Genomic DNA, 14,474 nt, shown 5'->3' with positions numbered 1-14,474 from the left:
AATTACTATACTAGACTCCTAACCGAGAAACTTCAGAAACCTCCACGATTCCATCTCACTTTAACATTTTATTTTTTACAGAATTTCATATATGTTTGAAGTTCCAACACTAAAATTTTCTTTTTTTACAAAAGTACATATGTAAATGTTTGAAGTTCAAATCTGAATTTTTTCAGATCCGTATTCTTTGTATTCGAAGTATTGCTCTGATTTTTCATATTAAAAAAAAAAAAAAAAATTATCATAAAGAAAAAAGTACTATAATTTTTTTTTTTTTTTTTCAGATTATACTTTTTTTTTAATTTGATTTTCTATTTTTTTTTAATTGAAAAACAACCTAATACTTCGAAACAGATAATAGGGATCTGATAGTACTTTTTTCACTGATTTTTTTTTTTTTTTAATCTGAAACCTCCATGGTTCCATCTCACTTTAAAATTTTATTTTTTACAAAATTCCATATCTAAATGTTTGAAGTTCAAATCTAAATTTTTTCAGATCTTTGTATTCGAAGTATTGCTCTAATTTTTCAAATTAAAAAAATAAAAAAATTATCATAAAATAAAAAAGAAAAAAGTAATATAAATTTTTTTTCAAATTATACTTTTTTTTCTATTTGATTTTATTTTTTTTATTTAAAAAACAACCGAAAACTTCGAAACAGAGAATAGGGATATGAAAAAACAGATAATTTTAGAGAAAACCAGATTATAGTACTTTTTTCACCGGTTTCTCATTTAGGAGGTTAGTATAGTAATTATATATAATGAGAGACCCAAGAGGAAGTTAGCATAAAAATAGTAATTAATTATTGGAAAAAAAAATACATGCGTCAATTACTAAACTAGCGACTGAGATTCTATAGTCGCGGGGGCGACTGTGATTAGCACATCTCTTACTATTTCTATTTCAAAATAAATGTACACTTTTAAAACTTTGACTCATATTTTTTAAAGTAGAAAACTATTAAATATGAGTCACAATTTTTAAAGTGGACATTTATTTTAAAACATGATAGTACATTAAAATAGGATTCATTAAATACATTTAACTGCCACCATGTGCTACCTATTTAATAGGCAACTTGAGTACAACCCGATTTAGAGTTGGGCTTGGGTAGCAAAATTTAAATTCGAACTTAATAAGGGTCAGGCTTGGGTCAAGATGTTAGCAACCCGAGTCAACCCAAATCCGGCCTAATTCTAATATTATTTCCATATATATTTTCCATGTTAATACATTATATATAATATTCAAATTATGAACACGTTTCTTTTTTTTAACTTCCTTTATTTAAATCTTTTATTGTATGTTAATATTTTGGAGAATTTATTTTCTAAAAATTTGTTTGTAATTTATTAAAAGTTTGCAATAATTTTTTAAAACTTTTTGTGGTTAGGAGTTAATTAATCTTAAAGTAACTCAATATCATATTAAAATTTCAATGTGGAGATTGGTCATATAAAGTTGAGAATATTAGGAAACTTTGTTGCTTTGGGTAAGTAACTTTCTAACTCAAAATTTCAGTCTGAGTTGCAAATCAGAATTTAAAAATAGAATGATAGATTAGGCTAGTTTAAGTAACTAGAGTTAAAAGCCGAGTTAGGATTAAGTAAGAGTTGAAAATTTTAAAAATCAACTTGAGCTCAAATTGCTTTCTCAAATTTGTTTGTAATTTATTAAAAGTTTACAATAATTTTTTAAAACTTTTTTCTGATTAGGGGTAATTAAGTCAGAATTTTTTTTTGCATTTTACCCATATATGTAACACTATCTAAACACTTGAACTCTTTGCCCGCCGCTACTCGAAGAGGTGAGAAGGCACTATTATACGGTTATACAATAACCCTTTCAAAAAAATGTGGACTCGACTATATAATATATACTCAGATCTCCTATATTTAGGTGATTTGTATACTTATACAATATATTTATATCGAAAATATAACATTCATACAATTACACCGTGTTATAATATTATAATACCATAAATTAAAGGCTAAAATATGTTACAATAATAATTTATATTTACTGTGTTGACCATATAAAATTGTTACATTAAGCACATGCAAATGACAAAAGGGACTATATTATTCACAAAATACTGTCTTTTTTAAATGGTCACAGAGCAATTGAAAAATAATAGGAGCCCCAAATAGCAAAAACCAGGATATTCTTTTCTTATCCACACAGATTTTTATAGGCTTCATTTACAGTCTCACCACTCTCACTCTCTCCCCCCCCCCCCCCCCCCCCCCCTCTCTCTCTCACTCATCCACTCCCATGGCTCTCACCATAGTCGCCGGCGGTGGGATCCCATACGGCGGCGCCACTACAAGCTCCTCTACTCGCCCCTCCCTCCGAGGTCCCATTTTATCCCCATCAAACCCATCTCATTCTCTTCCATTCCCACACCGAAACTCTCACATAGTCTCAGCAGGCAAGAAGCTCTCCTCCAGAACCGGGAGGTTCGACAGCAAGAACAGAAAGAGCGCGACCACGACCAGAGAACAAGAAGATGAGCTGAAACAACGGACTGCTGAGATTGAAAGCGAAGCAGCAGCCGCTGATGTTGATGTTGACGATGGGTATTTCTTGCCGGAGCTTCCCGGAGACAAGCCGGATTTCTGGGAGGGGCCTCAGTGGGACGGTCTTGGCTTCTTCGTGCAGTACATGTGGGCTTTTGGGATTGTTTTCGCGGTAATTCACTCTTCCACGTACCACCTGTTTGTTGCTTGGTTTGTTTGTTGATTGGGGTTTTGGGGCCTTTGGGGATTTTAATGGGTCTTTTGTGTGATTGATTTTTATAGTAAATGTTAGCGCTTGTGCGACCAAAGAGGGTTTTTCTCGAATTGGGTTTCAATTGTTGGTTGATGTTAAAGGGTTTTAATCGGTCTTTATATGATTGTTTTGATGCTAAATGGGACTACTAAAAAAAACTAGAGAGAGTTTTTTTAATTCTTAGATAAGCATATATTGTCAGTATAATATATGTGTGTGTGTGAGAGAGAGAGAGAGGAGGAGGAGTATTAGTAGTTCTTCTTACACTTGAAAGCATTTATGATCTGGTGAACTATTTTTTGCTCCTACTGGTTAACTTGTTGGATGGATGAGGACCCAGAAAATTTTCTGATTCTTGGATAAGCATATCTTGTTGGTATATTATATGTGAAGAGAGAAAGAAAGTAGTAGTTCTTTTTAAACTTAAAAAGCATTTATCTGGTGAACTGTTTTATGCTCCTACTGATCAACTTGATGGGATATATGGGTTTTATATGGACTACTATCGAATTGACACTGGAAAGGGGCTTTCTCGGACCCCAAAAGGCTCCCACGGAAGATGGTGAATACTGAATAGAAATGAGGATTTGGTTGAATGTGTAATTGGAATAAAAAAACACTGTGATGGGTAATTATTCCAGAGGTTGGAGGGCCAATGGGCCAGAGGGGATGATGGTGAATAGAAATGAGAATTTGGTGGAGACTGAATGGGTAGTTGGCATAGAATAGCTCACTGCAAAGGAGCTTTATAGGGAGGTCGGATGGCCAATAAGCTTGGAGAGGAAGATGATGGAGCGAAATGATTTGGAAGTGTATGTGATTGGCAAAAGATAGACACTGGCTAGGGGCTTTTTTGGATGGTCAGAGGGAGGCAAGGAGGGGGAGTTGTTGAATAGAAATGAGAATTTGGTTGGTTATGTAACTGGCATAGAAACTTTGATGAAGGGGAAGATGGTATTTAGTTTTCTTGTTCTAGTATATAGACTCTAATTATAGTTACTTCAGCATTGACTATTTATCTAAAAAAATTATGCAGTCATGAGATAGATTCCCCCTATAAATGAAGTGAACTTAAGATGTGTTACTTATAATGATCATTACATTTTTTGTTTCTTATTTTGATGTGTTTATTTTCTGTTTTCATTTTGCCATATTTTTTAGAAAATATATATCATATAATTGCATATATTAGTGTATCAATCAAAACCAAGCTGTGATAAAAAGGAGTTGTATCCCTTAATTCAACATCATTGTATAGATTAGGCAGTGAAAAGAATTGATGCACTGAAAAAAAGTTGTTCCAGCACTTCATAATCTGTTATTTCGTGATAGTTGTGGAGTCCTTGGGGATCTCAGTTGTATGCCCACAAGCAGCTGTCTCAGGGAAAGATCGTTCGCAGGCACAGACCCAGCAGGTGACCAGGGGGGGCAGATGCCCCCCCTGGATTTTTAATATTTTCATTTTATACCCTAATTTTTTAAAAATTTATGCAAAATGCCCCCCCTAAAATTACAATTCGCCCCCACTGGATTCTTTTTTTTTTTAGCATTTTATACTTCAAATTTTGATAATTTATGAAGATGCCCCCACTAGAATTATAATTTGCCCCACTGATTTTTTTTTTTTTTTTTTCATTTTATACTTTAAAATTTTAAAAATTTATGAAAAAAAACCCTATTAAAATTACAAAAATGAACCCATCATATAATTTTGTACCCACAAATTAAAAAGTCGGCCCCCTCACAAAATTTTCTGGCTCCGTCACTGAATTCGTTCGATAGCTTACACAATCATCATCTAAGACAGAAATTAGGATACACGGGCTATATTTAAAACTTATAAATTTGACATGACGTGTGTCAAATGCATCTCTTTGAAAGTTCTGGGTAAAATTTTGGTAAGTTAATGTGACATAAGTACGTTTTGGAGCTATAAAGTGGGAAACATTATCTACCTTTGGGAGCAGGGTTTGTCAAGTATGATTTCAGTTGTGTTGATGATCTCTGAGCAATGAAGTATGAGTTTGCTAATGTCTTCTGTCTATACTCTATGGCAAGGAATCTTCTGCATCTAGACTGATGATAGTTTACATTTTACAATGACGGCTACAAATGTGCATATTTGCGTGTGTGATTTTGCTTCTATTTTTTTTTTTTTTCCCTAAAATTTGCACTTGGAAAGGTTGGTTCTTTAAACAGAGGTTGATTTTGGAACTTTTATGTTCTCAGTTAGTTGCATGTGGAATTGCCGTGGCCACATACAATGAAGGTGCAACAGATTTTAAGCAGACTCCTGCGTACAAGGAATCGATCCAATCGAGAGAGCTTTTAGAAGAACCAGACGGTTCTAACTCAGATGTTTTCGAGTCCAACCCCACCGAGGAGGCACCTAGCTTGGAATAGCAACCCCGTATCGAATCCGAACAACTTACCAGTAGCTCATGGTAAAACGTAGTTAAAGAAACACTCCAACTATATGCATTGCCCTCATTGTATAAGGAAATAATATTGTATTGGTGTAAGTTATTCACATTTATGTTTTACTGTTGTTACATGAGATCTGAGATGTTGGTACATAATTTTTTTTCCAGAGTAAGCAGTGAATTTGGAAGGTACTTTCTGAATGAAGAAAACATGCACAAGATTGTTAATAAAGTTCATATCTGATGTGATTTTTTTTACCATGTTTGTACAAATATTCTAACCTCTAGTGGTACCATATATTATATGCACTCTTCATTAGTAGTTGAAGTATTGTGTCAGACACACTATACTCGGACATGGGTATGGGACATGTGTCCGACTCTTTTGGTTGAACATGCACCTAAAAAACATATTTAATGATTTAATTGTATTATATTATTGCTTCAAGATGAGTGATATGCTTATATTAATCATTATGTGACATAAGAAAATTATTTTACTCTATAAAATTAAATAGATAAATCAGATAATATTTATATTTTGCAGTGTCCATGTGTCCTTCATTTGGGGATTTGACAACTTCTCGTTACACATCCACACTTGACACACGATAGGAATACGACATCTCTTATGCCTCGATAAATATCCGCACCCGACACACGCATCCGAGTCCAGGTACACAGGCGTACCCCTATTTTTGGCAATATCAACTTACAAGTCTTGATACAAAAGACCTTCTGTTGGTTGGAAGAGGCTCGTGCTATTGTTTAATGGTTGGAGATGGAAAAGTTCTGTGTTCAACTAATAGGAAACTTCAATTTGAATGGAAAATTTCCTCTCTTTTTTTATTATTATTAATAAAATTCTTGTAGAAAATGTTTCAGTTTCAGGAAAATTATACGACAATCTGAACATGTCAAAATATTAAAGAAGCATAAATAATTGCAGAAGTAAATATCCAGTGGAAATCCCAGAAAAATCATTTGGAGTTGTTAAAAATGTACCTCTATTTAACCTTCCAAACTGGTGGAATTCTTTAACTAGTACAAAGTCAAAACTGTGTGGCACATTGCAGCATTACATCTAAGGATTCAGTCTTATTATTTGATAAAAAAAATAAAAAAAAAAAAAAAAAAATTGTGAAGATTTTACATGCGACATGAGCAAGCTTATCATTTATATAAAGTCTCTTTCTGTTGCAGAAACAGTAAATTTTTCTCTCATCAGGTTTATCTTTCTGACTGACCAAAACTGGAAAAAATAAATAAATAAATAAATAAATTTGTGAAGATTTTACAAAAGAGATCCTGTGGATTTAATATAGTTTAAGCTTACTCTAACAGTATCAGCTTCAGCCATCCATGCAGTTAACTATAACACTGTTTGTGTGTGTGTGTGTGTTTATGTTTGTGTGTGTGTGAGAGAGAGAGAGAGACTGAATTTGTGCAGCTGAGATATCAAGAAAAACAGCAATATAAACAGAGCACAATAACCAATTTCCAGCTACAGAAATGTTGTTACCATGTTTTTTTAATTGATGAGTGATATATTCAATTATATTCATAGTTGACAGAGTGGTTTATATAAAAAATTTAGGAGGTATGTGCATACCACGAACAGAAGAGAAGTCATAGGATGGACTAAAGTATTATGGCTTGTATACATAAAGATAGTTGTGTTTGATATGGCTTCTATATATAGTTGCCAGCCAAGGAACTGAGTGGGAAGTTGTTTAATGACAAATTAGTCCTTAAACGGTTAAACCAGAGCTAGTGGGAATTGAAACTAGCAAATCATGACATCTATATATAGATGATAGGGGTAATTTGGTGATTTCAAATATTATAACAAGCATTACTTCTATGAAAATTTGTTTGGTTTGAATTAATTGTGGTGAATAGCTGTCATTTTGCAAAGTTGAAATGCCAACAGTGCAATTTTCTTATCTCCTAACCGTTAATCATAGATTGCCACCAAATCAAAATACCGTTTGTTTCCCGGGAAATCTTCTAAGCCTCCCATTTTATACTCTCCAATGACTCTTTCAACCCATTTCAGACACCCCCCCCCCCCCAAAATTCCTCACCATCAATGCCCTCCGTTATTCCTTAGAATCCAACCTGTATCAAACCTCTCTCTCTCTCTCTCTCTCTCTCTTTCTCTCTCCTCTTACATTTTTTTCTGTTTCATAACAATAATCTCTTATGCCCCCAAAATCACATTGCCTTTTTGCTCTGTCTCAGGGCCACCCTCTTCCTATATCTTTGCCACCCCTCTCTCTTTCTCTTTTTCTTCCTTAAACTCTAATCAATGGGGAATTGTTGCCCCAAAGGCACTTCCCGGTTCCTGAGTGCCCCAAATAACAATGCCACCGACAACGAAAAGGGAGATTCTGGCCTGAACAATGCTGAAAATGCCACACCTCCCTCATCCCAAAATGGCACCATCCCACCTAGAACCGGAGCTCCTTCGGCCTCTCCAAATCATGCCACTCCCAAGCCTTCCAAGCACCCCCAAATCGGACCTGTTTTAGGCCGGCCAGTGGAGGACGTTCGTCTGACTTATACTATCGGAAAAGAGCTTGGTAGGGGACAATTTGGCATTACCTATCTGTGTACTCACAAACAAACAGGGGAGCAATTCGCTTGCAAGACAATTGCCAAAAGGAAGCTGGTTAACAAGGAGGATATTGAGGATGTTAGGAGGGAAGTCCAAATCATGCACCATTTGACCGGGCAGCCTAACATTGTGGAACTTAAGGGGGCGTACGAGGACAAGCATTCGGTGCATCTGGTAATGGAGTTGTGTGCTGGAGGGGAGCTCTTTGATCGGATCATTGCAAAGGGACATTACACGGAGCGAGCTGCTGCATCGTTGCTGAGGACCATTGTGCAGATCGTGCACACGTGCCATTCGATGGGTGTCATCCATAGGGATCTCAAGCCCGAGAATTTCCTCCTTTTGAACAAGGATGAGGATTCGCCACTCAAAGCTACAGATTTCGGTCTCTCAGTGTTCTACAAGCAAGGTTCTGTATTTATTTTTCTGTGTCTTGTTTTGCTTTTTAAGGGAAATTCTATTTTATTATATAATGTGGAGATCCTGCACAAAATTTATAATCTCGGGGGATATAATTTGGTCAAGTCACTATCTAATGGCTATAAAATAAAAATTAAAAAATAAAAATTATCTGCAGCATGTTGAAATGAAAAAAGTACAAAAATGTAAGAATGAAAATTATCGAATCAATGCACAGGAGTTAATACAATCTGTAATATCAAACAACCAAAGTAATAATAGCAATATAGAAATGAGTTGAATTAATTAAGAATTTTAAACAACTTTTCTTGAAGAGTAGTGCTGAGAGAAACACATAGATTCACATGTTATACATGAAAAACAATATTAACCATTTTCTTGTGGTTTTAAATGGTTGCCAAACACTTCTGAATAAATTGCCTCAAGAATTCATATGATTGCAGATTGTTGAATTGACATATTTTCCCTTTTACTTCAATCAAAGTTGGAGAAGGTGTAGTTTTTTCGAAAAAATTTGTTTTAATCCCACTCTTTCTTACTACATCTAATGCAAAAAATGATTTTTCCTATCAACAGATGAAGTGTTTAAAGATATCGTGGGCAGTGCGTATTATATTGCACCTGAAGTCTTGAAGAGAAGATATGGACCAGAGGTTGATATATGGAGCATCGGGGTCATGTTATACATTCTTCTATCTGGAGTTCCTCCCTTTTGGGCAGGTAAGTCGTCGTTAAAAAATGAAAAGTTATTTTATTTTTCAGAACTTTTCATTCATATAGATAAAAAGCAGATATATGCAGAGAGTATGGTTGATTGAATGATAACGAACAAGAGAATTATGTTTACAGAATCCGAGCAAGGGATATTCAATTCAATCCTGCGGGGTCACATTGATTTTACAAGCGATCCATGGCCTTCAATTTCATCTCAAGCAAAGGATCTTGTCCGGAAGATGTTGACTTTAGACCCCAAGCAGAGGCTCTCAGCTTTCCAAGTTCTCAGTAAGTATGGTTGTGTATTGTCATGAATAGATTGTTTCATATACATGAAGACATATGACAGTAAAAATAAATCTAAGACCACGTATTGTATTGGTTGGCTTAGAACTACGATTTAATTACTGAAAAATGGAGGTGATATAGTTGAGAATACTTGTTAACAACACTTGCTTAGATTGGAGATAAAAAAATATTTCCATAATGTTTGTGGTATTAATATTACATATACTTATAAATCGTGATTGTTTTTTCAGATCATCCTTGGATTAAGGAGGACGGAGAAGCGCCTGATACACCACTTGACAATGCAGTTTTGGCTAGGCTCAAACAGTTCAGGGCAATGAACAAGTTCAAGAAAGTTGCTCTAAGGGTATTCTATATTTTCCTCAATGAAGTAAAATTAATACGTTTACTCGGTTTTTAATAAGAAAATTAATCTCATTTCAATCGTTGGACGATTTCCATTCATACCATCTTCATTAGCTTAGCTAGGCACATTCCAGCAATTCCATCTTTGGAGACCTTTTGGTCCCAACGTAGTTTATTTTGTATTGTTATTTTTCATTGTACATTGATTTTTAGGAATTTTCCTCATCATATTTTTTTTCCCTTAAAATGGTTAGGTTATCGCGGGTTGTCTCTCAGAGGAGGAAATCATGGGATTGAAACAGATGTTTAAGGCCATAGATACTGACAACAGTGGTACGATAACACTTGAGGAGCTGAAGCAAGGACTGGACAAGCAAGGGACAAAGCTATCCGAATATGAAGCCAAACAATTAATGGATGCAGTGAGTTCCATAACTAAAATCAATTATTAGAGAATTTTAGTATCATCATAGTATATACTCATTTTGATGTCCGCCCTGAAACAGGCTGATGCAGATGGCAATGGGACCATAGACTACGACGAGTTCATTACTGCAACGATGCACTTGAACAGAATGGACAGGGAAGAGCATCTCTACACTGCATTCCAGTACTTCGACAAAGATAACAGCGGGTAATTATAACAACAGATGATTGAATCTAGAACTATTTCAAGTTTCTTCAAGTTTAGATTCTGATACTAATTTTTCACTTCCTTCGTAATCAGGTACATTACAATCGAAGAACTTGAGCAAGCTCTCAAGGAGTTTGGCATGAATGACGAGAGAGACATTAAAGAAATCATTTCTGAAGTTGACTCCGATAATGTAAGCAACAAAAAAACGTGACTCGTTGTTGTTATTGATGGAACACAAATTGAAATCCATGTGTTTGCCAAATTGTTTAAAGAAACAGACAGAAAAATCAGGATCTTACACTTCTATTCTAATTCTGGATGGTTGTTGGATATCAGTGTCTGGCCTTTCTTTCATTTTTCTCAAAATCTTCTCAGCAACCAAACAGAGGAGTACTTACTATTTAGAGCAATTTCTCAGTCAGTTCATTGAAACATTCTTGGCATTCTGAAAGTAACATGGCACACTTATTTTTAGGACTAATTAAGTATCAAATTTGCACTAATAAGTATATATTTGATTCACATTACTTCTATACAGATGAATTTGACTATGCAAGTAATATATGCTTTGAATATTTGCAGGATGGCCGGGTAGACTACGATGAATTTGTGGCCATGATGAGGAAGGGCAACCCGGAAGCAGGGGCAAACCCCAAGAAGCGACGTGATGTGTTTGTTTGAATTTGTGTTGGTGTGACATCAGAGGAGTCAAAATCGTTATCTTTGTTATGGCGGGGAGGCTAACATCTTTACATGTTTCAGAAAAATCGTGAATTTCGAAAGATTCTTGGATGCTCATGTACATTATATATTGAAGTGAGAGGATCAGAAGGGGGTGGTTGCAGACAAAAATTCAACAAAAAATTTATATATTTGTTCCCGGGTTGTAAGGTTTGATAGGAAATGAATTTATTCTTTTCCATTTGTGAACATTGTAATCATTATGACTTGCCAATGCTTAGGAAGCAATGGAGGGTCCTTTAATGTCTCTATCATTCTCCAGTATTAGAAATAGATATGACTAATTTGATGTTTTGTGAACTAGCTGAAAAGAAACTATTGGATCTTGTTAGCACATTTTAATTAATTAGTTTACTGTATTTGAATTTTAAATGGCCTCAAATTTCCTAAAGAACACATAATCTGAATGGTACTTTATGATGGTATTTATACTAAGTTTGCTTAATTTCTCTAATGAGGAATGATCTCGCGGTTTTTGTAACGCGTACATCAAGCAGTGTAAGAGAATATTTGCCATGGAACAATATACCATGAATGTAACAGGTTGCTCTTCTTGTCAAATCATTCTGACATTTCAGTTTAAAAGCCATGTCTATATGTCAAAAACCATTTAGGCATAACTTAATTGGTAGTTCTTTTTTCTGTTTTTTGAAGTCACCTTTGTCAAATGGCTCATATGAGTCTTCTTGTGGGTGCACAAGAATTAGTACCTCCTTTTATCCCCAAACTAATGGTAAGAAGTTGCCAATAGAATTTTTTTTTTTTTCTTTTTTCTTCTTCTTTTTTTTCAGTGGCTGGGTAGTGACAAGCCAAAATATATGATGGGTAATAATGCTATTACATGTTGAATTTGCTTGAGCAGAGATGGTGCTATTTCATGTTAAATCTTCTTGTAGAAGCTCAGAGAATCATATGACACGGCACAATTCCTCGCGAGGTGAATGACACCAACCTGAACAACATCATACATAAACTTCAAACTCGTTAATACAGCAAACTTCCTCTATAATATGTTGGATCGGGTTGTGCCATCTCATCTGAAAACCAATTGGTATCCAATGAGGGTAAGACATGCCTTTTATGCCATTCGATCCAGGCCCACCTGTGCAAGGAGAGGCATTGTGTGCTACCTTGCCAACAATCCCTCCCTTATGCGATGGGGCTCTTGCAAATCGAACCAATGACCTCTGGCTCTAATACCACTTGTTGGATCGAGCCATACCATTTTATTTGAAAACTAACTGGTGTCCAGTGAGGGTAAGACACGCCTTTTATGGCATTCAATCCGAGCCCACCCGTGCAAAGAGCGGCATTGTGTACTACCTTGCAAGAATAATACTCTCTCTACTTTGACTCATAATTGCACCTATACTACTGAAACAATGAAATGGGTTCAATCTGAACCAAAAGGCTCGGACCAATTTAAATATGACTTAGTGTTGTAGGTTTTTGGGTCTAGTGGTTCGGACCACTTGACCATGGCTTGAACCACTTGGGTTCATGAGAGAGAAATAAAGAAAATTGTAGAGAATTAAATGTGAATTCTCTCTAGAATGAATTGAATGAATTATGGCACCCCTGGATATTTATAGACTTAGAAGTGCCTCTTGGGTATTGTGTATGTCTGTTCATTTGAGATGCAATGATTCAAACCAGATGCTTATGTTGATTATAACCACTCCTAAAACATCACATTACCCGAATAAACACAACCTTTATCACACAACAATTACAATCACCAACACTAACACTCATGCAATGATGCGTTATGTTTTTGTAGTCCAAATATAATTAACGTTAAATTGCACTACGCACCACTTGTGGTAGGCATTTAAGTTCATACACGACTACTTCACACCAGGATATTTGCATGCAGTTGACCCTACACGTTTATATTGCTACTCTAACGTGATATACATGGACAACCAAAGTCGTATTCACATTGCAGTTCTAACATACATGGACATCTAGAATCACATTCACATTGTTAGTTTAACGTGACTGTATTTTCTAACTTAAGTTGTAGGCAAGTTTTATTCACACTTAAAACACTAGTTTTCAAAACATAATGAGGGTATATAGGTAAAAAGAATATACAAACTCTATTTCCCTTTCTTTCAACCAAACAAAAAAATGACATGATCTGACATCCCTTCCATTCTTTCTCCTATCCATTTATATCTAACCAAATTAAAAATGAGGGAGACACCTTCCCTTCCCCATTGATGCCTCATCCATCCCTTCTCCTCTTTTTTCTATCCATTTTTTCATCCTTCAAATCACACGAAAAATTAGTTAGAACGTATTTAATTTTATATTATGATTTTAGGAAAGTTTAATTTTAAAAATTAAACCAGTTCAAACATTTCTTGCATGGTTCAATTTAGTTTAGTTTTAAGTGATTTTATCATTTTGATTAGGAATCATTAGAATTGTTTTGGTTCTAGTTTATTTATAGACCAAGGATATGCATAGCAGCACAGGGCCAATTGGAGCCCTATGTCACGGGCCCAAAGTTTCCCCACCACTCCAGCCACACATGTGCGGCACCAAGGTGTTGCTTCTACTTGCATAAGGCCTTGGTCAACCTAACTCCCACAATTGCTCGTGCCAACACACTCCACTCGTGTTGTAATGCATCACGCACTCCTCTCGGCTTGCATACTCACACACTTAGTGTGGCGACCTTGTGGGCTGGTGTGTGTGAGCGTGTGCAGGTGGCACAGTAGGCTACCACACTAGGCGAGTTACAGGTGCACAATCGCACATCACCTAGTTGTGGATAGGGCAAGTGTTACATGTAGATTCAACACCCGTCTATAACACAATGCATTTTAAAGCCGTGATGGTCGTGAACCTACCAGAACTCCGAAATTAAGTATGTTTAACATGGAGTAGTACCAGGATGGATAAACCCCTAGGAAGTCTCTGGTCTTAGGGAGCTAAAGTGGACAATGCTATGTCTGGAGAGGGTGAGGGTCATTACGCTTACGCAAATTTGGCAAGAGGAATTTTACTTATATTATTACTCAAGTGTATAAGGCTCTCTCACTCCAGAGCTTCTTGGTACAAATGTCCCTCATTGCCTATTTATAGGCACCTTCCTAGCTTCTAGAAAACTCAACATAAATGTTCTAATTAATTACATTCTAAAAAAACTCTCTAATATTTTATAATATTCTCTACTTCTTTGCGACTATCTATAAATTTTTCAATATTCTACAACCTTCCAACTTTCTCTAGAATATTCTAAAATTTTCTACACAATTCCGAAAGGTTCTAGAACTCTACTATACTATACTCTTCTCATGTCATGCAAGCACTTCCTCCGCGTACACGTGTCACCTGCGTGACGTAACCTCCTTGTAATTAAACGAGCCATGACATTCTCCCCCACCCAATTCTTGCAACGCCCTCGTACCAGTCTTGGCGCTCATCCTCTAAGCTCGTCTGGAAACCCCTTCTACTCAGGCACAATCTGCTC

General features: G+C 35.7%; 2 protein-coding genes across 2 annotated transcripts; both read left to right on the top strand.

Annotated features, from left to right (window-relative positions):
• Positions 1–2,250: 2,250 nt before the first annotated feature.
• LOC132311516 (uncharacterized) lies at positions 2,251–5,338 on the top strand. Its single transcript, XM_059809434.1, has 2 exons — positions 2,251–2,700; positions 5,011–5,338. Exons 1-2 carry the CDS (start codon positions 2,284–2,286, stop codon positions 5,182–5,184), a joined length of 591 nt encoding a protein of 196 aa, XP_059665417.1. The 5' UTR covers positions 2,251–2,283; the 3' UTR covers positions 5,185–5,338.
• Positions 5,339–7,515: 2,177 nt separating this feature from the next.
• On the top strand, positions 7,516–11,256 carry LOC132314095 (calcium-dependent protein kinase 17). Its single transcript, XM_059813003.1, has 8 exons — positions 7,516–8,233; positions 8,821–8,964; positions 9,094–9,246; positions 9,498–9,613; positions 9,867–10,034; positions 10,119–10,246; positions 10,340–10,439; positions 10,832–11,256. Exons 1-8 carry the CDS (start codon positions 7,516–7,518, stop codon positions 10,928–10,930), a joined length of 1,626 nt encoding a protein of 541 aa, XP_059668986.1. The 3' UTR covers positions 10,931–11,256.
• The last annotated feature ends 3,218 nt before the right edge of the window (positions 11,257–14,474 follow it).

This window comes from Cornus florida, unplaced genomic scaffold (genome assembly GCF_030987335.1).
Source record: "Cornus florida cultivar Cherokee Brave unplaced genomic scaffold, ASM3098733v1 CherokeeBrave_3.0.0_Hap2_Chr06, whole genome shotgun sequence".
NCBI classification, from domain to species: domain Eukaryota; kingdom Viridiplantae; phylum Streptophyta; class Magnoliopsida; order Cornales; family Cornaceae; genus Cornus; species Cornus florida.
This window is presented reverse-complemented; position numbering and strand designations above follow the sequence as displayed.

Excerpts from the sequence above, each read along its gene's own strand:
- LOC132314095 (XM_059813003.1), top strand. The coding sequence starts at position 7,516 with ATGGGGAATTGTTGCCCCAAAGGCACTTCCCGGTTCCTGAGTGCCCCA. Across the intron at positions 8,234-8,820 it reads CTCAGTGTTCTACAAGCAAG|ATGAAGTGTTTAAAGATATC; the intron begins GTTCTGTATTTA and ends TCCTATCAACAG. Across the intron at positions 9,247-9,497 it reads CTCAGCTTTCCAAGTTCTCA|ATCATCCTTGGATTAAGGAG; the intron begins GTAAGTATGGTT and ends TTGTTTTTTCAG.
- LOC132311516 (XM_059809434.1), top strand. The coding sequence starts at position 2,284 with ATGGCTCTCACCATAGTCGCCGGCGGTGGGATCCCATACGGCGGCGCC. Across the intron at positions 2,701-5,010 it reads CTTTTGGGATTGTTTTCGCG|TTAGTTGCATGTGGAATTGC; the intron begins GTAATTCACTCT and ends TTATGTTCTCAG.